We start from the raw sequence: 26,832 nt of genomic DNA, 5'->3' as shown, positions 1-26,832 counted from the left end.
TGCATTCTTCAGTATGTCAATTGCATTTTTCAACTCTAGAATTTCTGCTTGATTCTTTCTCATTATTTCAATGTCTTTGTAAAATTAATCTGATAGAATTTGGAATTCTTTATCTGTGTTAATCTTGAATTTCTTTGAGTTTCCTCAAAATGGCCATTTTGAGTTCTCTGTCTGAAAGGTCAGAGTTCTCTGTCTGAAAGGTGCTTGTAGATGCTCATCTGTGTCTGCGCATAGAACAGTTAGATATTTATTACAGCCTTTGCAGTCTGTTTATGCTGGTCCTTGAGAAGGCTTTTCAGATATTTGAAGATGCTTGGTTCCCAAGCCCAATATCACTGTGGTTCTTGCAGACTCATAGAGGTACCATCTTGGTGGTCTTGGAGAAGATCTAGAAGAAGTCTCTGGATTAATAGGCAGAGATTCTTGTTTATTTCCCTTAGTTTCTCCCAAACAAACAGAGTCTCTTTCCCTGTGCTGAGCTGCCTGGAACTGGGATTATGATGACTCAAACACCCCTATGGCCACTATAACTGGGACTATACTGGGTCAGGCCTAAAGACTCCGTCAGCACAACACTGAGTCTTGTCCAAGGCCCACTATAACCACTACCTGGCTACCACTTATGTTCACTCAAGGCCCTAGGCCACTACAATCAGAAAGTGGCAAAGCCAGCCAGGTTTGTGTCCTTCCCTTCAGAGTACCAAGTTCCTCCAGGCTCCAGGCAGGTCCAGATATGCTGTCTGGGAGCCAAGAATTAGAGTGAAAAACATTATGAATTTGCCTGATGTTCTGTTCTACTGTGGTTAAGCTGGTACTAAAACCATACTACAAAGTACTTCCTGCTCTTCCTTCTCCTTTCCACAGGGAGAAGAGCCTCTCCCTCTGAGCACCGCCACCAGCAGCCCTTGGCAAGGTTCTGCCAGGCCACTGGCAATGTTCACTTAAAACCAAGGGTTCTTCTGTCAGCTTGTGGTGAATGCTTCCAGGCCGGGGATTCACCCTCTGCACAGTGGGTTCCCCTCTGACCAAGAGAAGTTCCAGAAATGCTGTTCAAGAGCCTAGGCCTGGAATTAGAGATCCCAAGGGCCTGCTTATTGCTCTACCCCACTGTGACCAAGCTGGTACATAAGGTGCAAGACAGAGTCCCCTTTACTTTTCCCTATGCTTTTCTCAAACAGGAGTCTTTCACCATAGTCACGACTGCTGGGAATGTGCTGGGTCACACATGTAGTAAGCACATCCCAAGTGCCCAAGGCTCACAGCATGCTCCCTGGCTATCATTGATGGTTATTCAGGGCCCAAGAGCACTTTAATCAGCAGGTGATGAATCCTTCCAAGACTGGATCTTTTTCTTTAAGACAATGGGCTCCCTTTTGTCCCAGAGTGTGTCAAGAAATGTTCTCCAGGAGCTAGTGCCCAGAATGGGGGCCTCATGACTCTGCCTGGTGCCCTGTCCTACTACGGCTGAGCCGGTATCCAAGATGCAACACAATGTCCTCTTTACTCTTTACTCTCCTCCCTTTAAACAGAAGGAAGGAGACACTTTCACTGCTGTGAGTTGCACTTCCTGGGATTAGGGAAGGAGTGGTGCAAGCAATCCTTTAGCTGCTCTGGCTAATGTCTCCCTAGGTCACATGCCACCCTAGTGTACTGGCTCTAATCCCAACCCAGCATTAGGAGTTGCCTAAGAATTGCAGTCCTTGTGTGCTAGACTGTCTTTCAAGTTTACCATGGACCTTAGAGCATGTTGGCCCATGGCGGTGAGATTTAACAAGAAACTCGAGCACTAACTGATAACATGCATGACTTCCCCTTGGCCAAGTCTGGTCCAAATGCTCCCTCCATGTGTGAGCAAAGGCTAAGCCCGGCATGGATTTGCTCTCTGCTATGACAGGGTAGCACTGAGTTCAATATAAAGTCCCCCAGTCACTGTGCTCTCCCTCCCCCACATACACAGACCCTCTGCACTGCATGGCCACTGCCGGGAGATAGGGAAAAGGTGGCATTGGTGATTCAAGACTGTCTCTCCAACCCTCCTCAACGCCATTTTCATTAACTTTTATGAAGATAAAACGAGGTACTGTGATTGCTCACCTGATTTTTTGTTTTTCTGATGGTACTTTTCTGTATGCAGATAGTTGTTAAAATTTGGTCTTCCTGCAGGGAGTACAAATGGTGTAGACTTCTATTCTGCCATTTTGCTTTGCCCTCATAATTTTTAACTACAGTCTCAAAAACGCTTTCAAGTATTATTTACATAGATATTAAAATTTCCCTGTGAGTTACCATATGTTTATTCTTCAGACGAACAAGCATTGTAATGAAGATAATTGAGAAAGTGAAAACTGGAATAGAAGGAGGTAGTCAGAATCAGATCATGTACTTTTTCACTAGTATTTGTTGAATACTTGCTGTTGGCAAGACACTGAGCATATCGCAGTGGCTAAAATGGAACCTAAATTTCATGAAGCTTATTGTTTAATGAAAAAGAGAGATATTACATAAATGTCTTTTCTACGCAAAAAATACATGCTTACAAACTGTGCTGTGTACTATGAAAAAACGAGGAAAGCTACTAAGAGAAGTCTTAATGTCGACTTCATTTAGATTGGGACTTGTCAGTGAAGTCTTCTCTGAAGATATGACAGAATAAATTATCTTCAGATTTATCCAGGTGAAGATTTGGAGTAGAAACATTTCAGGGGGAGAAACCATATATAGGAAGATACTGAGGTAGAAAAGTGCTTGGTGAGTTTCAGGGAAAGGTTCATGTGACTAAAATTCAGTGAAGGATTGAGGGTGGTGCAAGATGAGGCTAGACAAAGAAGCAAGGATCATATGCAGTGCTTGTGATCATGCTAAGAATTTTGTAATTTAAGTGCAAAGGGAAATCAGGAAAGGATTTTGAGTAGACAGTCATAAAATCATATTTGTATCTTTTAAATATTACTTTGCAGGAAATGTATTGGAAAGAAGCAAGAGAGGGAATGGGATTCTATGCCAAAAGGCAATGGGATAAGATGGTAGATTCTACTAGAGTGATGGTAATGATAGAATTGAAGAAAAGTAGCTAAATTTAAAATATATACAAGAGATAGTACTGATAGGACATGGCAGTGGACTAGATTTAGAAAAGAGGAAACAGGAGGTGTCAAAAGTATCTTTCAGCACAGCAACTTGTTTGCTGATAGTTGATGGAGAAACCCTGGAGAAAGAGAATATCTGGTAGGGCTGAGATGTGAAAATCATGAGTTCAACTATTGAGACTATTAATTCCACTTGTGTTCCAAATATTTCATTTACATTTTGTAGTTACATAGCCATATTCCTCAGTGTTTCTGAACCATGTCCTCCACTAGAAAACTCTTAACATAGATTCCAGAGTTCCTGGATCAAAGATGCTACTTTCAATCAAGGATCAATGAAAAGACTAATTAGAATGAACTCTTAAGGTAGACTTTTTGCTGCAGATTAAACAACAATATGTGCTTAATCACAAATTGAACAATCTGAAGGAGAGTAATCAGCCAAAAACTTAGCATGATGGCTAAAGCTTTTAGAACATGATAGCCTGCCTTCCAGATCACACTACCTGCAATCTTAGCCCAAACTTTTCTATACAATAACATTTCAGGTGTTCTCTCTGGTGATGAATGCAAATTTGGGAGCAACTGTATGTTACCTTTTTCAAAAATGAATTTAAAAGTGGCCCTCTACTACCTGAATGACTCACGAGCTGGAAGCACTTAGCAGTGGCTGAGCATATTCGGAGGACTCAGAAGAGGAGCAGGCTTAAGAAAGGGTCGTGGGGTAGAAGTCAGAGTTCACCACAGAAGCCTCGTGAGAAGAATCCCAAAATCTGCAGTGAAAGTAGAAAACACAGTCTGTCTCTTTTAGTGGAAAATAAGTGGCCTGGTAGTTTCATAATTTCCACATTATAGTTGAGTGGTAGGATCATAGCATCTAAAAACAATAGAGGCAGTGTAGTAATGACAACCATAATTTTAAAAATTCATTAAATGTGTATCATGTTTCCAGAACTATACTAACTGCCTTTCAAAATTACCTCTGAACCACTTTGAGTTAATGCCCTTATGACTAGCATTTCAGAGAACAGGAAACAAGGCTTAGAGCTCATAGGTTGTTTGCCAAAGGCCACGCAGTTGGCAAATGAGAGCACGAACAGCCAGATATGTCTGATTCCAGAAGCGATGTTTTCTGCTACCATGCCACAGTGCACCAGCACACAAATAAAAGATGAAACTAAAAAGCCCCATTTAGTTGGGTGTGCTGGTGTTCACTTGTAGTCCTAACTATCGTAGGAGGATTGCTTGCGCCCAGGAGGTCGAGGCTACAGTAAGCTATGATCACCACCACTGTACACCAGCCTGGGAAACAGGGTGAGACCCCGTCTCAATAAATAAATTAATTAATTAGAAATCACAGTAGTTCTTTAGTGTTAAAGCTAGGGGAAAAAAGTAAAAACTGTATATACATTGGTTGCCAAATATTTTTAAATCCAAAATAAGGGAAGTGTCTCTGCTATGCTGGGCCATCCTTTCATGCCACATGGGTCCCTAAGACACAGCTGACTACTCGCAGGTATTGAAACTACCTTGAGCTTTTGAACAGCATAATTTCTTACAAATTTGCAGATACTGTAATTTTATAACATAGCTCCTGTCATTGTGAATTTATTCCTTGGTTCTTCCTATACTCTTCGAAAAGTTGTTAACCTCCTCAGCACCACACAGCATTTCCATGTAACAAACCTGCACATGCACCCCCTGTATGTAAAAGTTGAAATTTAAAATAAAAGAATAGTATTTAATAACCACTACAGAAATAATAAAGTTACTTCAGCACATTTTTTAAAGTTGTTAACCTATAATTCATTTTTTAATGTTTATGGTATAAATTCATTTTTCTTCATCTGGTCTTTATCACCATACCCCTAGCCTTCAACCACTTTAGTTGAGCACAAATTATGTGTTGATAAGGGATGTCTAGTGGGGAAAAAGTACTTCAGTTTGAGTTTTTAAAAACCAGTACGAAAAAAGCAATGAAATATTTCAATTCAATTTTTAGTGGAGTTCTAAATATGATGGTTATGTAGTTATGGTAATTTCTGCAAATGATGCAAATAAAATGAAGAATATGAAACTTTCCCTCCCACCTTTCAGAAACACAGGAATGGTCCACTCAACCTCCAATACCACCCATCCTCTTTCTCACAGCAGTAAGATAGTGGCTCCCGTTTTTGGCATCCTCAACTACAGCTGACTGAACTGAGTTTTGAACAATAAACAGAGTTTACAAGATAAGAAAAGGGCATTCCAATTGAGGAAGACAGTCTGTACAGTATGCAGCAGTGACATGTAGGAAATCATCAGAAATTGGGGTGATGAGTGCTGATAGGAGATGAGACTATATAGATAGGTTGGGACCAGATTTTGAGGGCCTTTTATGCCATATGCAGGAATTTGAACAAGTGTTTAGGTAATGGTAAACCATTGGCAAGCTGTTTTCCTTCTGCATTCAGGCGCTTCATATACTTTCTTCCCCACCTGTTATTGTTTAGGTTTAAAAACAAAGCTAACCATATCTCTAACTTTTTCCATATCAGTCGGCTGCATATTTCTGCAAGTTAAACCATTTAGCAGCCTGATACTATGATTCTGTGTATGTGAAATTGTTATTTGGCATGAAGACAGTCATTAATTTAAAAGAACCCGTTTGAGTGGAATTTTTGAAGATTTTTTCCAAACAATTGAAAAATATAAACGGAAAATAAAAAATAATTTTGGAGGAAAAAAACACTTGTCAACTACTGAAGCCATGGGTGTTCTATTTGTAAAGGACACCTTTCATTTTGTGTTCCTGTGTAATTTTCCTCTATGCCTTTTTTTAAACTAGAGTCGTTTTATGTGCAAGAGCTTGACTTCAGATCAACTAAGTTCCCAGAATATCTGGCTGTTTGAGTACCTTCAGCTTTCACTGTAAGGACTTCTACTTCAAAAAAAAAAAAATTACTCTTTTGAATTTTACATTATCCAATCAAAAGTGTGTGCTTCTCTGAAGGCACGGAACATTGTTACTACTGGCCCACATGCTGAGGGGACAACAGAAATGTGGCAAACTTGGTAGAAACTGTACAGCAGACAAAATAAAATCTTACCAGCAGCCTAATGAACTTGTAATGTGTTCTGTTCCTCTAATAAATATTGGTTTTATTTTGTGGGAAGTGCTTAGTTTTGTTTGTAATAAGTGTCTAACATTTAACTTGTTGACGTTATGGGCAATAGGAAAACAGGTGGCTACAACAAGGATGTGCAAAGTGGAGGCTCTTTCAAATTATTCATTAAAATCATTAGTTCTGTCTCACCACCTCTCAAACACAGATGCATCAACATAAAGACTGGTGAAATGGCTAACAGGTTCATGACGTCTAGAGGTGTTAAAACTTACCACTTTAATTTTACCACACAATTAAGTAATGATGCATTTAGACATATATATTTATAGTACATTTGAAAATCTTAGTGTAAGAATAGGATCAAGATAAATCTTTACATGCTCTAATTAACATTTGCTTGGTCTTAGGAGCATGGCATTCCGACGGACATGGGCTACGCTGTGGCCCCTCACCATTCAGGCGTCTACCCTGTACATGTTCAGCTTTACGAGGCATGGAAGAAGGTCTGGAATATTAAAATCACCAGCACTGAAGAATATCCACATCTGAAACCAGCTAGATACCGGAGGGGTTTTATCCACAAAAACATCATGGTGAGCTTCCTCCGGTATGCATAGGGTACAACTAATTCTGCCAGATTTACATTCCTCACTTGAAGAAAGAAAAAAACAAATGCTAGAAGCATAAATGTAGGAAAATCTCCATGCTGCAGGAAGCATACTTGTCATAGCTAAGCAGAAGATGTTTTAATTAAAATCACTTCTTTTCAATTCTTCAAATATAACTGAAAAAGGTTTCGTTACTGACATTGCCACTGGTAAGCAGGCACTGATGTTAAAATACTAAAAAAAATTACATTTAACTTGCAGATAATTTTTAGTAGACATCACTTCTTCAAAATGTTATTCAGTATGAAAAACTAACACCAACTCCGTCTATATTAACCATGCTGCTCTTTGACAAGCCAGTCAAACTGTGTTCTTCTATTTACCATGACAGGCTAAAAACAGAACTCAACCATTTGCAGCCAGAAGCCACATGTGAAGCCCTGAAAAATCATTAACATATAATAATACAGAGTAAAAATGACAGGTGATGTTAATTAAATCATTTGCATATACCATCTAATTCTATCCTGGGCTTCTCTGTTTTGTTTTTTACAATTTCAGCAAATGTATATTGTCAAAATATGCTACTACCTCCAAAAGTAAGTAATTAAATCCTAATTTATTCCCAAATCAGAGAACCCTAAGAAAGTCCTGGTAAAGCTAGGAATGGGCCTCCTAATTTAGAATCACACACTGGGAAGAAACACCACAGAAGAACACTATGTGATGAGCCACCGCAACACTCTGTTGAACTGATATGTCTGAAGAGATGTCTACCCTCTAGAATTAGGTTATAACTGACTTCTTTTCAGACAGTTTTTCAATGTCTGCAAAAATTACAGAATGGATAGACATATAGCTTAGATAATCTCCCATCTTGACTTTTCCCTCAATAAAAACTGTTGTAAATGTTAGACGGGGACATAATGGCCACATTTTATCCCAATCTGCCCTTCCTCTGTACTGAAAATGAACTTACTGTGGCTCAAGCTGCCAGAATTCTGACCAGAGGGAGTTTAGAAGACGTGGGTTATATTTTTTTATTTCTCCTGAAAACACATTTTATCTATATTATAAATGCATGAATCCTGAGGTAATCAAGGCTCTAACAGCTTTCCTGTTTTGATGGAACTGTCCCTGTGGGTCTGCTTTTGCAGCAATCTGTGGAAACCTTCTATATTTGGCTTGAGGGCTCTTGGATGACAGTTTCCAAGTGGGAAATGTTCAGCAGACAGTTGATTACACAATAAGCGAGAGAAAACAGGGCTAGGAGCCCACTCAAATAGAGAAGCAAGTAGAGATCACAGGAGCCAATATACCCTCCTAGGGAGAGAATGCATCTAGAAATAGGGAACTGAGGAGTGAACTTTAGATCACATTCTTATTTTGTTGTATGAGAGCAATTTTTTTCTGATGATCCATTCCCAAATCCAACTCAAAAGGACTCATTAATCTTCCCTTCAAACCAGCTATTGATTGTGCTATTATCCTTAATTCAGTTCTGTAATTCAAACATCATTCTATCCCCCCACCACCACTTCCAATTAGTGTCTATATTTCATCAATAATTCCTTTATATCTTTTTTATTTTCTTTCCCACTGCCACCATCTTAATTTATTTCCTTGACTTTCATGTGTTAACTCTGGTGCTGCTTCCTACTTTATCTATTTACAGTTTCCATCCACCACCTCACTGCAGTCTATCCCATAGACAGTGCCAACCTTTTAATCTTTCTAAAATGCTGCCTTCATCCTGGCCTTCCTAACCTTGATTAGTTCCAGTTGCTTCCATATCCCCTAATGTGCCCTTCAGGTACCTGAAAACCATCTGGACTGTCTACCTTTCTATTTCCTATTTCCCTGTAGCTGAAACACACTCACTCCAACCAAACTCCATAATAGTATTGCTGTTACCATGCCTGTGTCATTCTTTCCACCTTGAGAGACTTTCTGGCCACTGTCTACCTATTTCTATTCCCTTTATTCTTCAATATCAAGTCCCATATCTTAAATAATTGAAAACAAAGCACCTTAGTATATAGCAACTCAATACCTAACTCATACCTACAGGGATCTTATTATCCTCTGAATTCCTACAACACATCATTTTGTATTTTCATCAGGAATGTAAACACCAATTACACTTTAAGGTGTTTGAGCCCTAACCAAAGTCTCTGGACCCCTAGTTTTATTGCATTTCCAACTGAGTCATTTTCCTTCAGTCAAGACTTGATGGAAACCAGCACTCTATACTCTAATCCCTGGTTGTTGAATATGACTCTCTGGAAAGAACCAGTATATTAGTCCATTCTCACATTGCTATGAGGAAATATCCAAGACTAGGTAATTTATAAAGGAAAGAGGTTTAATGGACTCACAGCTCAGTATGGCTGGGGAGACCTCAGGAAACTTACAATCATGGTGGAAGGCAAAGGGGAAGCAAAGCACCTTCTTCACAAGGCAGCAGGAAGGAGAAGTGCAGAGCAAATGGGGAAGAGCCCCTTATAAAATCATCAGGTCTCGTGAGAACTCACTCGCTATCACAAGAACAGCACGTGGGAAATTGTTCCCATGATTCATTTACCTCCACCTGGTCTCTCCCTTGACATATGAGTATTATGGAGATTATAATTAAAGATGAGATTTGGGTGAGGACACAAGCCCTAACCATATCAGCCAGAGACCTCTAAGAAATTAGACTACACATTCTCTCTACTTACTGATTTTAATGGAAATGCCCATTGGTAGAGACTATCATTAATCTTGCTGTAAACCCTCTAAGTGGTCTTTATTGATATCCCCCCAGAAGTATTTGTTGGCAGTTGCTTCTGATTGAGCCTTAGGTACAGGATATTGGCTTCAGTTCCCATTGGCCAAGATTCTTGTTGACCATGGCTTTCATAATCAACTCCGTTATTTTCAGCAGCAATAAGGTTCCCAGAGGTTCATCGGCATCTCAAAGTTTGACTTTGATACTGATACATTCCCAGAACCAATTCTAGGGGGCAGTCCACAGCAGAATGCCTAAAAATGTTTCTCATCCTTTCTGTAGCATAAGAAAGCTGTTTCAAGGAACATGCCCATCATTCGGTGCCACTACATTTATGGGGCAAGGCAGTGGAATATGACCCTTACCACACTCCTGATCATCTCCTTAGCCTCCTGTGGTGGTCCACTGACTCCCCTAGGGCTTTCTATGGCATTCATACTCTCAGCAGGAGTAGTGCTCCTGCAGTTGCAGGGTAAAGCCTGCCACTTCCTCTTCACTGCATTGAAATTCAAACAATTTGAGAAATAGAAAAAATTCAAACATCTTTTTGCTTCTCTCTTCATTTTGCATAGAATCAGCTAGGCAATCAAGTCCCAAAGATGGCTCTGTATATATCCTATAATTTTCCAAGAAAAATACTCAAACTGAACCCTAGAAGTGATTCAGTCATAGTCATACACTTTTAAAATGTTAAATGGCGTTTAACACATGTGAGCATTTTATTATTTAGCTTTTGAGTCTTTCTCATTACCCCAATATAGCTTAAATCCTTCAAGAGTAGAAAACATATCTTTCTGCTCTCTCACATGGACTGGCATGGAACTAGCATATGGATCCAGCATTCTAGCATAAAACTAACTCCAGGCACCATATTAACATAGAGTCCATAGCTAGTTCCACTAGCACTTAACTAACTTTATTCTGTGGGCTAGCATAGAGTTTGGAATAAATATTTGTAAAATAAATGAATGAATGCTATATAAAGCATTTATTTATTCCAAATGCTTTCCAAATTCAAAATTTCATTTTTAATTTCCAAATATTACATTTATAATAGTTGTTAGGAAATAAACTTAATTCCATTAGAATGCATTTGTATTTAGTTGTTTTTTGTTATTGTTTTTGTGTATAGATAGGATCATGAGGATGCATAATGCTTTTAAACATAGACATCATCAGAGCTAATATTTTGTGCTTAAACAGAAGTTTTGTAACTATTTTATTAAGATAAAACAGCTTCTAAGGATATAACTTCTACCAACTTACCAACATAAATAGGATATATAGAGTTTTGATTTATGCAGATATACTGATTGAGCTGTCTGTCCACGGACTAGATTATACAAGAGATTGTATTATATTACCAGTATTATATAATACTGTCCAAGAGCTAGATGAAAATTTATTTTAATACACCTTCAAACTAAAATAAATAAATAAATAAATAAAACTAGTGTATTTCTACAGGGCTGCAAAACATGTGAGGTCCTGGACAGGTAGTATTTTGAAAGCACTTACTGAACCAAATGTGCTTTAAGAGTAAAGACATAAAACATGAAGATTGATTTACTTAGGACAATAAGCAGAAGACCTGCCCCTATATGATTTTGTAGCACTTGTAGCTCTCTGAAGTATACTCGTTAATGTTCTGCTACTTCAAATGTATAGTGACAAACACAGGTCACCATGAAGTCATTGTAACATATTCTGCTTAAGGCTTTACCATCTTGCACAACTTTAATTCACACCTTTTATAATTGCAAAAGGCTGTAAAATTTGAAAAATCTTATCACAAGTGTATATAATTGAAGCAGATAATATATATACAAAGGATGAAGAGAAGATCTTTTACTAAATGACCTTTTATCATTTTGTTGCTACACTTTCTAAAAGTAACAAGCCAAGTGGATAATCTCTTTCTTACTGTAGGAACTGGCAGGCTTCACACTTAGAATCTGAGGTAATTACGATAGCCTGCAGTAGTCCTTTCAGACGAGAACAGATACTGTGATTTGCGTCTCAAATATTCATTCTAATTTAAAATGCCATTCCCTAAGAAGCACATTGAGTTGATAATTGACTTCATTTTCTAATGCATGGCAGAATTTGGCAGAAACTATTTTCTTAAAATTCTTGCCTATTAGGATTACAGTATAGCGTGACAATCCAATACTTTTTTAAAGTCTCATTTTTACTTTTTTTTTTAATCTCTTAAGATGCTAGAACCTACTAGGCCTCATAATAGAAGTACTCACTTTGATATTTAAAACAGACAAGTAGCTAAAATAACACAACACCCATTTTAGTTTTAAAATATTTCTTCAACTTTCTTCACTATTCCTTCCATATTAGCATCACCTTCTCTTGCCTAGAGTATGATAGATTGTCCAGGCACTAGTTAGACCTGAATAATTCACTAGCTTGCGCATCATCTTCCATGAGCAAAAAGCTAAGTTTCAACAAATTGATTGGAAAAAAAAAGCTTTTCCTTACTTTTCTCATTTTTCCTTCAGGTTCTCCCAAGACAAACCTGTGGGCTTTTCACTCACACCATTTTCTACAAAGAATATCCAGGGGGTCCTAAAGAGCTGGATAAGAGTATCCAAGGAGGAGAACTTTTCTTCACTGTCGTCCTCAACCCTGTAAGTACTTTATTCTCCAAATAAATAGTGAAAAATAATAGGGCTGGCAAAAATTATCCTGGCAAAGAGGCTAGGGATTGGGCCATCATCAGCCAAGCCAATATGAAGTTCTAGCTCTGAAACAGTAGTAAAAATGAAATGGAACCACATCTAGGAATGGGGACAAACCAATTCTACAAGTAGCAGTAACATGAGGAACTCACGGCAGAACCAGGGAAGTGCTCCAGAGGATCCTCCTCTGCATTGGAAAGTGATCAGAAGCTTTTATGGAGAATAAAATTTTTCACCTGTAAAACTCTCCTATTTCCACTGGGAACCAGTTTTTTTTGTTGTTGTTGTTTTATTTTTTGTTTTTTGTTTTTTGTTTTTTTCCATTTAGGCAACAGTTACCTCTATTATTCTTTTTATTTTACTATTTAAAGTTAATGTAGAAGCAAAAGGGTAGAGGAATTAGGTAAGCAAATAGAGTCATATCTCCTACTTCATGTTAGATCTCGTCTTGCTAGGTCATAGGCTGAAGCAGAGCAGGCCTATTTAACGGGCTACTCTTTTACTTCTTCATACTTGTGTGTCAGCTCCACAATGAACCATTTGCATATATTTCTGCTTGAAGCAAGTATTAGAAAGTTGTGTAGAGAAAGAACAAATGGAAGTAAGCTGTATAAGGAAAAGAAGAGATTTTATTTCCCTTTTGAAAATCACTATCATAAAAAGTAAAGCTAAGTTTATTTATCAGAAGATGTATGGGTTTGCCCCTGGCATTGGCAATATTCAAGATGAAAAAAAAAATTATTTCTAAATGTAAAAAAAATTATCAGTAAAAAAAGTTGGATACGATTGGGATAAATTGAATAAAATTTGCAAAACCCCTCTCTTGATCTTAGTTTTATAGTCCCTGCAAATAAAATTGCAGATAGTGTTCACCATCTACTTGTATTCAAGGAGATTTATTGTGTTTAATTCTACTTGTATTCATCTACTATACCTATGTTTCAACTCCTAGAAAATGAGATAGAAGAAAGAGTAACTCATCTTTGGACAAACCCTGCTTGTGTATTCAAAAATGGGGATAGTTTAGAGGAGTGTGATATTTGGACTTTTGGAAGTTTATCAACCTTCAGATCCCAAGAATACAAATAACTCTGGTTTGAATATCAGAAATATAATAACTCCTCTAACTTACCTATTTTCACAAATGGAAGTATTTTGAGTCCCCTTATACAGCTTTCTTCTCTTTTTTCTCATTTCAACCAGTACAGTAATACACAAAGAGAGTTAAACCAATGCCTGGTTATGAACTGAAGAAGCAGTTAAAACACTCTTAAAATGCTAACATTTTCACCAATAATTTTAAGCACTTTAATCTATCATCTGTAAAATTCTGATGTTTCACATTTACTTTCATCATAGAGCAACAGGAGTATTAACAAATAATCATGAACTTCTTAAAAGTTCACAGTAGGATTTTATCTCTGATTTCTAAATCAAATGAGTTTCACTTAGCATGGAAGAAATTCAAAGTTAAATCATTCATGTACAATGAATTTATAATAAGAATTTCATTCATTTTGTGATAAGAAATATTATACTTTTTATTCATTTAAAAACCAAATTATTGTCTTTGTTTTTAAAAACCTTACAGTAAAGTTTATGTTAATCTTGGACATTAATTGGACTAACTGAGCAAATTCTTTAACAAACCTCCCTACTTTTCAGGCCTTTATCAATGATATTTGGCAATTTTATATCTTGAGGAGGAGACTCATAGGAATAAAGGTGGCGGGGTGGGAAGCCACACAAAACTTGTTCTTTCCTGATTCAGAAAACTTTCAGTAGACAATTATTTTCAGAAAAAAGTCCCTAGACTCAAAATAAATGGCAAATCTTGTCAGATACCACGAGATAAACAAGGAATCCAAAGCTAACGTTATCTGGCACACCAACTCTAACATTGGAAGCAATTCTACTCACCTGGAGACAAGAGGTTAAGAAGCCCACATCTGGATTCAGCCCACGTCTAGCCAGAGGGAGAACTGCTATCATTAGTTAGTGATATCTGTCTTGGAGAACAGAGTAAGGAGCAGTGGCATGTTTCCCATGAATTCTCCATCCTGAAATTAAGTGCTTGGATAAAGTTTGTATTGAAACTAAGGAAGATCCAGATGCAGTAAGGCATGCCAGTAATTTAGCAAATGACATTTTTTATTAGGCCAGGATGAAAATGAGAAAACCTTGATGGAATCAAAGTATACATTAGCTGCAGGAAAGTCAGGAATTTTAATTATAGTGGATTTGAAAGATAGTCATTGTAAGTTTAATACCCCAGGCCTCAATTAGAAGTGCCATTTTCTGAGAATGCCAAGTGAGGTTATCATTTACTACAAAAAGGTAGATGTGTATTGGAAACATGGCACTTAAATACATTCATATACATTTGAGCTGAAAATGAAAATATAAACAGAGCTTTAGTTAATGAGGGTTTAAAATTTTTACCATATGTCAACATAATATCAAGGTGCTATAATAAGTTACCAGTAATGGGGTGAGAAAGGGTTACAATAAGGTGCCCCTCAGAGTTAAACTGGAAAGATCACAGCAAAGGTTAAAAAACTCTTAAACAGAATAACTCTCTGGCCTGAAATGTTCTAACGTTACCAAAATATTTGTCACTGTGAAATAAAGAAGTATCAATCAAGTGAATTTAACAAAATAGAGAATTACAAAGACGAATGTTAGCACTGTCTCGGGGAGAGAAAACTTTGGTCATCTCTGAATGAGCCTTTCCAATGTCAGAGGCCTGGACCCCTCTCACATAGGTTAGATGCAGGGCTTTTGATTAATAGACTTTGAGGTTCAGATCCAGCTGGGGGAGGTGGACCTAGCAGGCTACCTGAACCTGGAACCATTAAGATTTCAATTTTTCTAATTCTGCTTTTTCTGATTCTAAACCCAACTGATGACTTCCTCATTACGGTTTACTTTCCCATGTAGATCCTACTATAGGAAAAGAATATGTTAATCATAGGAACTTGTACTCTCCGGGACAATAATTCACAATATAATTTTAAAAGTTTTATTTTAATTGATCAATTCTTCCCATGTAACCAGACTACCTGGAAAGAGCCCTCTAATTGTATACATAGTAATTGTAGAGTATTTCAGTTCCTCTCTAATTTACAGTTACCCGTTTTAAACTAATAGATGGTATCCTGTTTTTATTTATTGGTTTCATGAGCTTTTGCTAATTTGATTCTGTCCCAGAAAAAAAACTGACTCTCTCTACAAGTGTGCTGAATCAGGTTTTGGAGCCCATTGGTCAGAAACAGACCTCAAAGTGTTTGTTGATTTACGATGGTAATGAGAGTTACCTCATGATGTACCATGGGAGAGAGCCACTGGAAGTACCCCAGAGTCACTGCTAGCAACACACAGGCACGAGATTTCTACACAAACATGTAATATACCCAGATACAAACATTCTTGATCAATTTATAATTATACAGAGTACTCATATATATTTTCATAAATTGTGAGAGTCTATTTACTTTAGATACTTATATAAAATAATATGTAGAAGGGTACTAAGAACTAAAACTTATGAAGGTAACAAAAAGGATTAACTGGCAATGACTGCATCTGCTCTCAACAAATTAAACTCTATATAATATGTGACATATATACTTAGACAAAAGGAACTAGTAAGACTATAGTGTTCATTTTAACAAGTTTCCAGTTCCACCTATCTTAGGAGGATGCAGTAACAGTTAATTAATATGCTGATTGAAAAAGTTCTGGCTTAGACAGGTTTGTACTTCTTGTGGGAGCCATATTATCATCTCAAATGCACTAAACCAAAATGTCACCTTTTTGCTTCAGTGTTCTTATTTCTAATCACAAGATGTTATGAGTCTTTGCTTAGGCACTTGTTGAATAAATAGACTCCAGGTATTGAGTAATTAACAACTATAGATGTAGAACACTTTGCCTCCCTTCAACACACTTGATAATAAAGTCAGTGCTTACCTATTAATCCAAAAAAGCAGCTGTGGATTGCCACAAGATTCATGCCCATGGGCCGGGCGCAGTGGCTCACGGCTGTAATCCCAGCACTTTGGGAGGCTGAGGTGGGTGGATCATGAAGTCAGGAGATCCAGACCATCCTGGCTGACACAGTGAAACTCCATCTCTACTAAAAATACAAAAAATTAGCCGGGCATAGTGGCAGGTGCCTGTAGTCCCAGCTACTCAGGAGGCTGAGGTAGGAGAATCGCTTGAACCCGGGAGGCAGAGGTTGCAGTGAGCCGAAATTGTGCCACTGCACTCCAGCCTGGGCGACAGAGCGAAACTTCGTCTCAAAAAAAAAAAATGCACTCTGGTATTACATTTGTTTGGAATTCAGGTGAAGCAAATCCCTGACTGTGTAACAATATTATGCCTCCTTCATCAAACCATTAACCATCCCACAGAACCATGAGTTAACCCCTTTATGCACACATTTTATTAAATGCTTTTTGTCTCTGTTTCTCAATTTGATATAGCATACTTCTACCATACCCTACACACCCTCCTACCTGAATCCCTAAAAGTTAAATCTAAACTGTGTTTCTCTTATTATAAACATGGATGTGAATAGAGTGAATATCTTAAACTAGAATTAACACATAGATTGATTACAACTAAAATAAAAAAAACCAGAATTCACTCAAGAAGAAAGCCTTTATAAAAAGAAATTAACCCACACTGAAATTGAAAAAAAAAAGCACTGTAATTTATATATGTGTATGCACTTATCTAGAAAATTCATCTGAAAGGAAATAACATTTTGTCCTAATGGGAAGTTTTATGTTTCTTTTTTTATTGGCTAGTTCTGGAACACATTCTAATAACAGGAAACCCTTTACTGAAAAATAAATAAATGATCATAACTTTAGACACTAGAAAAGTAATTCCTGAACATGCCTAATAGTGAGTACTGCCTGAGATACTTGAATTTTAAAAATCCAGACTTAATGCATCAGAATCTCCAGGGTTGAGCTGGGGCTCTGCATACTCACCATGTGCTTTAGGTGAATCTTAGGATCAGGCAAATAGAGAAATATTGCCGAGGAAGAAAACAGAGAAGTGATTTTGGTAATCAAAGATTACCAAAAACTGTTGTAGAAATTGTAGACCTAGAATCAAGGGATCAGAATGGAAACTGACTCCAAATCTGCAATAGAACTTTAGAAAACAGTAAGAATTAATGTTTTGCTAAGTGACCAGAGAACTCTACCTTAAACTGGATTCTGAAATAGTGTTTACTGCTGTTCATCCTAAAAACTCAGTGTAGGGGTCACCATCCTCAGGAAACCTTTTCTACTCTGATTTAGAGGCCCCCTCCTTGTGTTTCTATAGCACCCTCTGCAGACTCTTGCAAAGTACTTATTATCCTACATTGTAATTGTGGGTTGTATTAGGCTGTATGCTTGTGGTCCTAGAGAATGTGCCTTTCATTTCCAAAACTATTCCAGTGTCTAAACATAATACCTTGTGCCTAGTTTTTTATTTAGCATATATTTGTTAAGGAAGAGAAATTAACTTTTCTAATGACCTGATTTAAAAAGAAAAATGAATCTATTCAAAAAAGGAAATCTGAGTCCTAGTAAGAAAATTCTCACGTCAAAAGCATAAGGAAAATCTGTTTCCTGAATTCAGTGGGGCTGAATTATGTATTGTTGTGTACTGTTCTTTACACATGCATTTGTCTTCCTGTATAAAGACTCATTTGTGTTGAGTTCTTATAGTTTAAGCACTAGAGGCTCATTCAAATTACCTCAGGTAATGGGACTCCAGGAAGTAATGTTACTTCAAGTAATGTGGGACTCCAGAAAGCTACACATTCAGGAATCATAGGACCTAGAGGGTGTTCTGAGTCCAAGGTAGCTGTAAGGTCCATAAAAATGAGAATTGCTTTAAAACTTATGAGTTTTTTATTATTGAAATTTTTCATTTAATTTTTCTGGACCATGGTTGACAATGGGTAACCAAAACCCTTGATACGGTGTCTACTGTAAATATTTTTCTGATGAGGTCACTTTACTTACAATAGAAATTAAAGATGGTAAAGAAGAAAATGAGAAATACTAATATTAATCTTGCCTTAGTGCTTTATTATGAACCCAAAGATGCTTTTCACACACCTTTCTCTTTTCTGTACACCTGATAACATTATACATTCCTTCAAAAAAAGTGCTGCTTGTTTATGATTTCTGCAAGACCATTAATTACTCTTACAAATGGCCCAATGTGAATGCATCACATATTCTCCATATCAGAATTCAGCCCCAAATCTAACTGCTGACTGCCTCATCCTCCGGATTCTCAGGTCGAATTTCCACGCAAGGGAATCCACTTGCTTCAGCTCACCTTTCTGAGCCAGCCCATATCAGTCCTGGTCTTCTGTGAAATGTCCATTCTTGGTTTATATCCCCACATGCCCCCAACTTGTAAACTATAACTGAGCAACGGCTACCTAAGAACCATCCTCCCAGCAAAGACTTGGAAGGGGAGGTGCTATGCAGCTATCTAGCTTGATCTGAATCCTGTGAGAACAGTCATTATGGTTTCCAGCCAATCCCACAGATTGGGAGTAAACTGAACCTCTTTGGAAAGGCTCAGAAGATTCATTTTGAAGCTTGTAAAGTCTAAGTAGAATAAGTAGCAGTCTTAGATGGGACTAGTTAATTTTATCATTTTAATATAGGTATTGCTCCATACTCACTTGGAATGCAAGCTCCAATAGGGCATTTACATCTTGTGTTTTGTTTACTCTAAACCTCAACACTAGGAAGAGTTCTGGCATTACAAGGTGCTTAAAAAATATTTTATAAATGAATGAATGAACTTAAATGTCCAAAAGGGAGGGAGGAGTGGCCAGTAGCAAAATAAACTATGTTCACCCTTATGTAATCAAATGCATTATGCAATAAAATACGCTATACAATAAGATACATTCAGGCATTTAAAAACGTGTTGTATAATAATTTTGGCCAGGTGTGGTGGCTCACTCCTGTAATCCCCACACTTTGGGAGGCCAAGGTGGGTGGATCCCCTGAGGTCAGGAGTTCCTGACCAGCCTGGCCAACATGGTGAAACCCTGTCTCTACTAAAAATACAAGAATTGGCCGGGCATGGTGGTGAATGCCTGTAATCCCAGCTACTTGGGAGGCTGAGGGACGAGAATTGCTTGAATCCGGGAGGCAGAGGTTGCAGTGAGCCAAAATCGCACCACTGCACTCCAGCCTGGGTGACAGAGCAAGACTCCATCTAAAATAATAATAATAATAATGTTAATGACATGGGAAATATTTGTGGTCTTCTCAATGGGAAAAGTAAATTACAAGAAAATAAGATATGAGTATGGAAATAAACTAGAAAGAACTCAGCAGAATGTTAGCAGTAGTTATCCTAGATCACATGATTGAAGATTAATTCCATTATCTTCCTCTAATTTTTATAAAATATCTATAGTGAACACCTATTAGTGTTATAACCAGAAACTTCACACACATGAACACACACAGAGACACAACACACACAGAGTTACACAATAAATGCTACATTAAAAATAATAATAATCATCTAATAGTGATGTACATAAAATGGAATTATTTTGTGTTGTTGGCATGCAGGAATAGAATTTCTATTTACTCAGTTCCAATTGTTCTGTGTCTGTAAGTCTCATATGTTGCCTATTACCTGCCCCACAGTGTGATTTTTTGTGTGTGCATCCTTTCTGCTGTATAATGGGGCATTCTTATTACACAGGTAATCTGTGTGTGTTTCATCTTTGTGCTTTCCATTGTGTCTAGATCAATGTTTGAATCTAATAAGAGGTTGCTAATGTATTTTAATGATTGACTAAATGCATGAAGAGTTATATTTCAGGGGCATGACTTGCTTTAAGGTATATCCAAATGTGAATAACAAGCTGAGTTTTAATAAAACTGCATTTGGCAGAGTCTCTGCTTGCAAGTAAATGAAATTTAGACTTCAGAAAATGTTTAAGAGGCCTAAATCTTTAGCACATTTTCACAAGTGATGATGAAATTTACCTGACACAGAACAAAGGATTAATAAACTGGAAAAGACCATGAAGGTTATCTATCAATCTCCTAATTTTTGGTGAACTAGAGTTCCAAAAAGATTATTTAGTTCGCTCCAGGTCACTTCTATAGTATTCTGACCAGAACTCTATTCTTCCTGACTCTTAGTTCACCGCTTCACCCACTACAACACACTGTTTCTGCACTCCTGGCTAAATTGGTCTTGATATGATGCACATTCCTTCTTAATATGACTCAGTGACCTGGTACTGAGAAAATCTGAGTGGTTAAACATGTCAGGCTATTGTCTAAGAAAAAGCAAACCATCTCCATGTAGGGTTAAAAAGCAAAAAACTAGTGCTTTTGAGAAAAGCTGTAATAAACACTTGCAGTTAAGGAAAAATGTGTAATGTACTTTTAAAGAACTACGAATAAAGAATTATGTTCTTTTTATCTTAAACCAATACATTGTATTGATGTTAATTATAAAATGGTAAGACTTTTAAATTTATGAAGCCAAAACATTTTATTTCATTTCTTTGCTATCCTCCATATCAGTCCTATTTTTCTATTATTAATGTTCTTCATTACTAACTGTGGTGTTATATACAGCAGGTCCTTGAATAATGTTGTTTCCTTTAATATCATTTTGTTATAATATTGATAAGGAAAAAATCAATTCCCATCCAGGGCCAATCTGTGTGGAGTCTGCACATTCACCCCATGTCTATGTGGGTTTTCTCCTGATACTCGGGTTTCTTCCTTCATCCCAAAGATGTGCATATCAGGTTAACTGTCCTGTATAAACTGAGATGGAATAGCATATTGTCCAGGGTCGGTTCTTGCCTTGTGCTCTGAACTGCCAGGATAAGCCCTGGCCCCCAAGCAAACCTAAACTGGAATAATTGGGTAAATGATTATCTTACTTGTTTTTACTAACCTTTCCTAAATATATGTAGAGCTCACATTTATTTCAATGTTTAATATTAAAATGCTTTGGCTCCTGTTTAGAAGCTGGGTGATGTTTTGGGGGACAGAAATATGTCATAGGAAATTAACTTTTGTTTAGATTATTTAAGCATTGGTAAAATTGGTTTTGTTATATGTCACTTTGTTTACAGTTTCAGTTTCCAAGAACCTACCGTTAACATGAAGTGAGAACTTACTGTCATTACTTGTCACTGTGAGATTAAGAAAACCACAAGAAAGCATGATTAAGTCGTTTTGACCTCCATAGTTAAGAAAAATAGGAGTATGAAAACTTTCAAGTTTTTGGAATGGGTATTATCTTAAAATGTAAGAAAATAGATATTAAGTTGGAGAAATGAATATTGTGTTACTTTTTGTTTAATCCTTTGATAGTTTCCCATAATAATCAGTGACACCCAGTAGCAAAGATTTTAATTCCTAAATACTATTTATTTAATTCCTAAATACTAAACGCAAAATGCTGAGATTTTAATTCCTAAATACTATTTCTAGCATTCAGGATAGACAGAAAATTTCTTCACTTGAAAAAAATAAATCAAATCTGGCTCCTGTCCACTTTTCTCATCCTTTTCTTCAGTAACTTCTTATATGCACTTTTCACTCCACCCATACGGAATAATTCACAGTACCATGAACAAAACTTTGTACTATCTCACTCTGTATCTTAAAGTGTTATCACCTCAATCTGGAATGCCCTCCTGCAAATTTGAACTCATACATCATTTTTTTAAAGACGACATCCCCAACCCTCTAGCTTGATTTCTAATGTTTCTCCTCTGTGTTCTCATAGTACTCAGGCATAATCCAATTATAATTTGGCTACAGTCCTATAATCAATTATCTTTACCTTCCAGTAATTTTTGACTTCCCTGATGGAAGACATCATGCCTTATTCTATTTTACATTCACAATACACTGCAAAAGTTTTGGCACATAGTAGGTTCTAAATAAATGACAATGCATTTCCCATGACTTCCTGTGACTACATACATACTATCTTTGGAATTTGAAAGAAAATGTGGTTGCCTTGGAAGTATCTCACCAAAGAATTCACTTGATTACAGGGGGTTTGAGTAACTGAGTTTTATTCTCTCCCAACATGGCATCTAATATATGACCTTATTGAAGTAATTGAGTTTATGACAAGATGCTCAATTTCACTCAATATAAGAAAAATGCAAAGTAAGATTATATTGAGGAACTATTTCTTATCTACCAGATTAACAAAAATTCAAATGATTGCTAAGATATTCTGTTAGCAAGTCTGTGGGAAAACAGGTACACTCATATATCCTAGTGAGTGAATAAATGGTGCAACCCTAATGGAAGAAATTTAGCAACATCTAACAAATCCATATAGCACTTGCTCTTTGCTGCAGAAATTCTACCTTTAGAACTCTACCTTAAAGAAGGAATTACCACAAAGTCAATTTTTTAATGAACAATCTGAGTGCAAACATTTTTTCAGTTATTCATTACTGGATTATGTGTAAATCAAATAGTGGTAACAACCTAAACATCCATCCATAAGAGACTGGTTAAAAAAATCTGTGGTATAGCCATACATGAAACTACTATACAAATAAAATTAGGAAGATTTTGATGTACTGTGATTTCCACAATATATTAAGGGAGGAAAAAGTGGGCAATTTTAATACATATTGATATTTATCTACTTGTACAAAAAGAAATACAGGAGAAACACACCAAAAATAATGAAAGCGTTTTCTTAATTATTAATAGAAATTTAAAACTTTTAAATTATCAATAAAAATAAAATTACATTTAAAATAGGGGGGATGGTGGGATGAGAGCAGAAAAGTAAGGGGGTGAGTGGGAGAAACACTTCACTAAGTACATTTTTTACATAGTTTTTTTTTTTTAATACTTTAAGTTCTAGGGTACATGTGCACAACGTGCAAGTTTGTTACATATGTATACATGTGCCATGTTGGTGTGCTGCACCCATCAACTCGTCAGCACCCATAAACTCGTCATTTACATCAGGTATAACTCCCAATGCAATCTCTCCCCCTTCCCCCCTCCCCATGATAGGCCCCGGTGTGTGATGTTCCCCTTCCCAAGTCCAAATGATCTCATTGTTCAGTTCCCACCTATGAGTGAGAACATGCGGTGTTTGGCTTTCTGTTCTTGCAATAGTTTGCTGAGAATGATGGTTTCCAGCTGCATCCATGCCCCTACAAAAGGACACAAACTCATCCTTTTTTATGGCTGCATAGTATTCCATGGTGTATATGTGCCACATTTTCTTAATCCAGTCTGTCACTGATGGACATTTGGGTTGATTCCAAGTCTTTGCTATTGTGAATAGTGCTGCAATAAACATACGTGTGCATGTGTCTTTATAGCAGCATGATTTATAATCCTTTGGGTATATACCCAGTAATGGGATGGCTGGGTCATATGGTACTTCTAGTTCTAGATCCCTGAGGAATTGCCATACTGTTTTCATAGTTTTGTTTTTGTTTTGTTTTGTTTTGTTTTTTGAGACAGAGTGTCGCTCTGTTACCGAGGCTGGAGTGCAGTGGCATAATCTCGGCTCACTGCCTTCACCCCCCAGGTTCAAGCAATTCTCCTGCCTCAGCCTCCCGAGTAGTTAGGACTACAGTTACGTGCCACCATGCCCGGATAATTTTTTGTATTTTCAGTAGAGACAGGGTCTCACTGTGTTAGTCATTGAGTTTGCCAGAATGGTCTTGATCTCCTGACATCATGATCCACCCACCTCAACCTCCTAAAGTGCTGAGATTGCAGGCATGAGGTACCTAGCCCAGCCTATAGCTTTGATTTTGAACCATGAAATGTTTTACATATAGTCAAAATAATAAATGAAAAAGGATGAGGAAGAAATAAGCAAACCTGAAAACTGAAGACAAATGAACAAATAAACCTAACATGGATATGTATGTAATATATTACACAAAATAATTAATTAAAATAATTTTGAGTACACGATTCTAACTGTATACATTTAGTGAAATATAGGACAAAAGTCTGCATGGAAAATGTAAACTTTATTAATAAATTTTTGTTGAATTATGAAACATTTCTCATGTATTGTCAGATAGAAAAAATAAATGAAAATATTGATGCTGTTGTGAACTGAGTTTTCGCTGTAAAACAAAGAATAAAAATATGGAAAGGAGGATAATAAGAGAGAATTAGAGTATTTAAATTTGAAATGAGGAGATTAATAAGAACTTAAGGTTTCCTACCTCTATCTAGAATCAATGACACTGAGTAGCAAAGAGCTCAGCTAGTGCTCAAATTTTAACTTCTAAATACTATTTCTCCCCAAAAGCAAGTGGGCTTTTTGGAGAAAAAGCTAAATTCAAGTCAGATACATGGAAAGTGCAAATTGCATCTGGAACACCTTGTACCAGAAAAAAGGGAAACACTCACTCAAAGACTAACAAGCTTGTATTAAACAGGACAGAAATCAGCCAAAAGTGCCCTTGATATGAGATAATTTGAGCATCAAAAAAATGGAGGTTACAGACATACTCAAAGTATGAAAAAAGAAGGAGAGTTCTTCTGTAGAAAAGAACACCAGTGCCAGATAATGAATTCAGGTAGAATGATGGAATTCAAAGATCATCCTTTTGCAGACACCAATGAAAACAATTGATTGAAAAAAGAAACATCAATAATTGCTGAAACTTTTGGGTGAAAGATTACACAGCCTTAAGGTTTAATTCCATAGATTACTTATTAATTACAAAGAGAAAAATCATTATTTAAAATAGAGAAATCTGACAGTTTCTACTGTAACCAAGTGATCAGACTTAACATCACCAAAGGTGGAGTAACTTAACAAGATAAGCTGATATTATGCACCTCCTATTGTGACTCAATACACAACAAAGTAGGGTGACATCAGTAAAATGATGAAATAGAAAGTCCCAGATCCTCCTTCCTTCCATAGAGTCACCAACTCAACAACAATACATGAACGAATTCCCTTTGTGAAAAATCCAGAAACAAATTAAGATAGTTCTGAACCCCAGGCAAGAACAAAACCAGCTGCTTAGAGGCCAGTAAAAAAATTCATAATACTCACTTGCCATAGTCGCTTCCACTGACTCAGCAGAGAGCAACTGGAAGAAAATTCCCAGCTTCTAGCTTCTCCCACAGTCCCATAGGAGGGAAAGACTTGGCTTGTACATTTTTGTACATTGAAAATTTAGGCTTTTGGCGGGGGACAGAGGGGCAGAAGAGTGGGTGGGGGGTTGCCCAAGAGACTAGTTTTTATCTTATCTGTCTCCAAGTGCTGACAGGACCCAACATATTCTAGAAGCCAGGGTCTGCTGACAACAAAAGATAGCTTGGCAGCTAATAGCAGCTCCAGATTATTATTCTGGAATAATCTATTTCAGAAGGAGGAATAGATTACAAGGTCTTGGAAGAAAATCGACTAGCAAATCCCTCTAATTGAGAATTTATACTTAAAAGTCTATTGCAGATGTATCCACAGACTAGAGGTGAGAGGACCTCAGAATCTCTAACCTGCCTATTGGTGAAGGTTTATTCCTATACAAAGCCTGTTTTTTACAGAGTGAGAGAGGAAGCTATTTTTTGAAATGCACAGACTCCAACAAAAGTAACAAGGCACATTAAAAAAAGGAAAATATAGACCAATCCAAGGAACAAAATAAGTCTCCAGAAACCAACTTAATGAAATGGAGAGATTAAATTACCTGAAAAAAGATGTTCAAAAAACTCAGGAGAAAAATGGATGCTCAAAGTGAGAATTTCAATAAAGAAATAGAAAATATTAAAAATGGAATCAAATAGAAATCTCAGAGCTGAAGAATAAAATAACTGAAGTGAAAAAATCAGTACAAAGTTTTAATAGCAAACGTGATTAAACTGAAGAAAGAATTGGGGAACTTGAAGACAGGTCATTTGAAATTGCCCAGAGAGCAAAATAAAATAAAACAACATAAAGAGTGAAGAAAGTCTAAGGGACTTAGGAAACACCATCAAGTTTGCAAATATTTGTATTATGGGAGTCTCACGAAGAGAAGAAAGAGAGAACGATGCAGAAAGCTTATTTGAAGAAATAATGGCCAAAACTTCCCAAATATGGAAAAGGAAGTAGAGATCCTAGTTCAAGAGGCCAACAAACTCCAACTAGGAAGAACCCAAAGATAACCACACCAAAAAAGGTTATAATAAAAATGTCAAAATTCAAAGGATGTTAAAAGCAGAAAAAGAAAAGTGATTCATCACATGAAAGGGAGTCTCTGTAACACTACCAGTAGATATCTAGCAGAAACCTTTCAGGACAAAATGGAGAAGGGATATACATTCAAAGTGCTGAAAGAAAAAAAATCGCCACCCAAGAATACTATAGCCTGCAAAATTGTCCTTTAATAATGAAGGAGGAGCTTCTGCACTACAACAACCACAACAACAAAACTATCAACAAAACACACTCAAAAGCTAGCAGAAGGCAAGAAATAACTAAGATCAGAGCAGAACTGAAGGAGATAGAAACACAAAAAACCCTCCAAAAAAT

The 26,832-nt window shown here is 36.9% G+C and overlaps 1 protein-coding gene across 2 annotated transcripts in view; it reads left to right on the top strand.

The window, feature by feature from the left end:
- The window catches only part of NDST3 (N-deacetylase/N-sulfotransferase (heparan glucosaminyl) 3), a 217,330-nt gene that overhangs the window by 100,190 nt on the left and 90,308 nt on the right, over nucleotides 1-26,832 (top strand). For both annotated transcript variants that reach the window (XM_011927356.1, XM_011927357.1), the window contains 2 exons: nucleotides 6,604-6,789; nucleotides 12,088-12,216. In XM_011927356.1, the coding sequence (XP_011782746.1) occupies nucleotides 6,604-6,789; nucleotides 12,088-12,216 (315 nt within the window). The remainder of the gene's footprint in view (nucleotides 1-6,603; nucleotides 6,790-12,087; nucleotides 12,217-26,832) is intronic.

The sequence above is a fragment of the Colobus angolensis genome, unplaced genomic scaffold (assembly GCF_000951035.1).
Source record: "Colobus angolensis palliatus isolate OR3802 unplaced genomic scaffold, Cang.pa_1.0 Scaffold71, whole genome shotgun sequence".
Classification (NCBI taxonomy): Eukaryota; Metazoa; Chordata; class Mammalia; order Primates; family Cercopithecidae; genus Colobus; species Colobus angolensis.
Note: the sequence above shows the minus strand (reverse complement) of the source record. Positions and strands in the feature narration are given on the sequence as shown.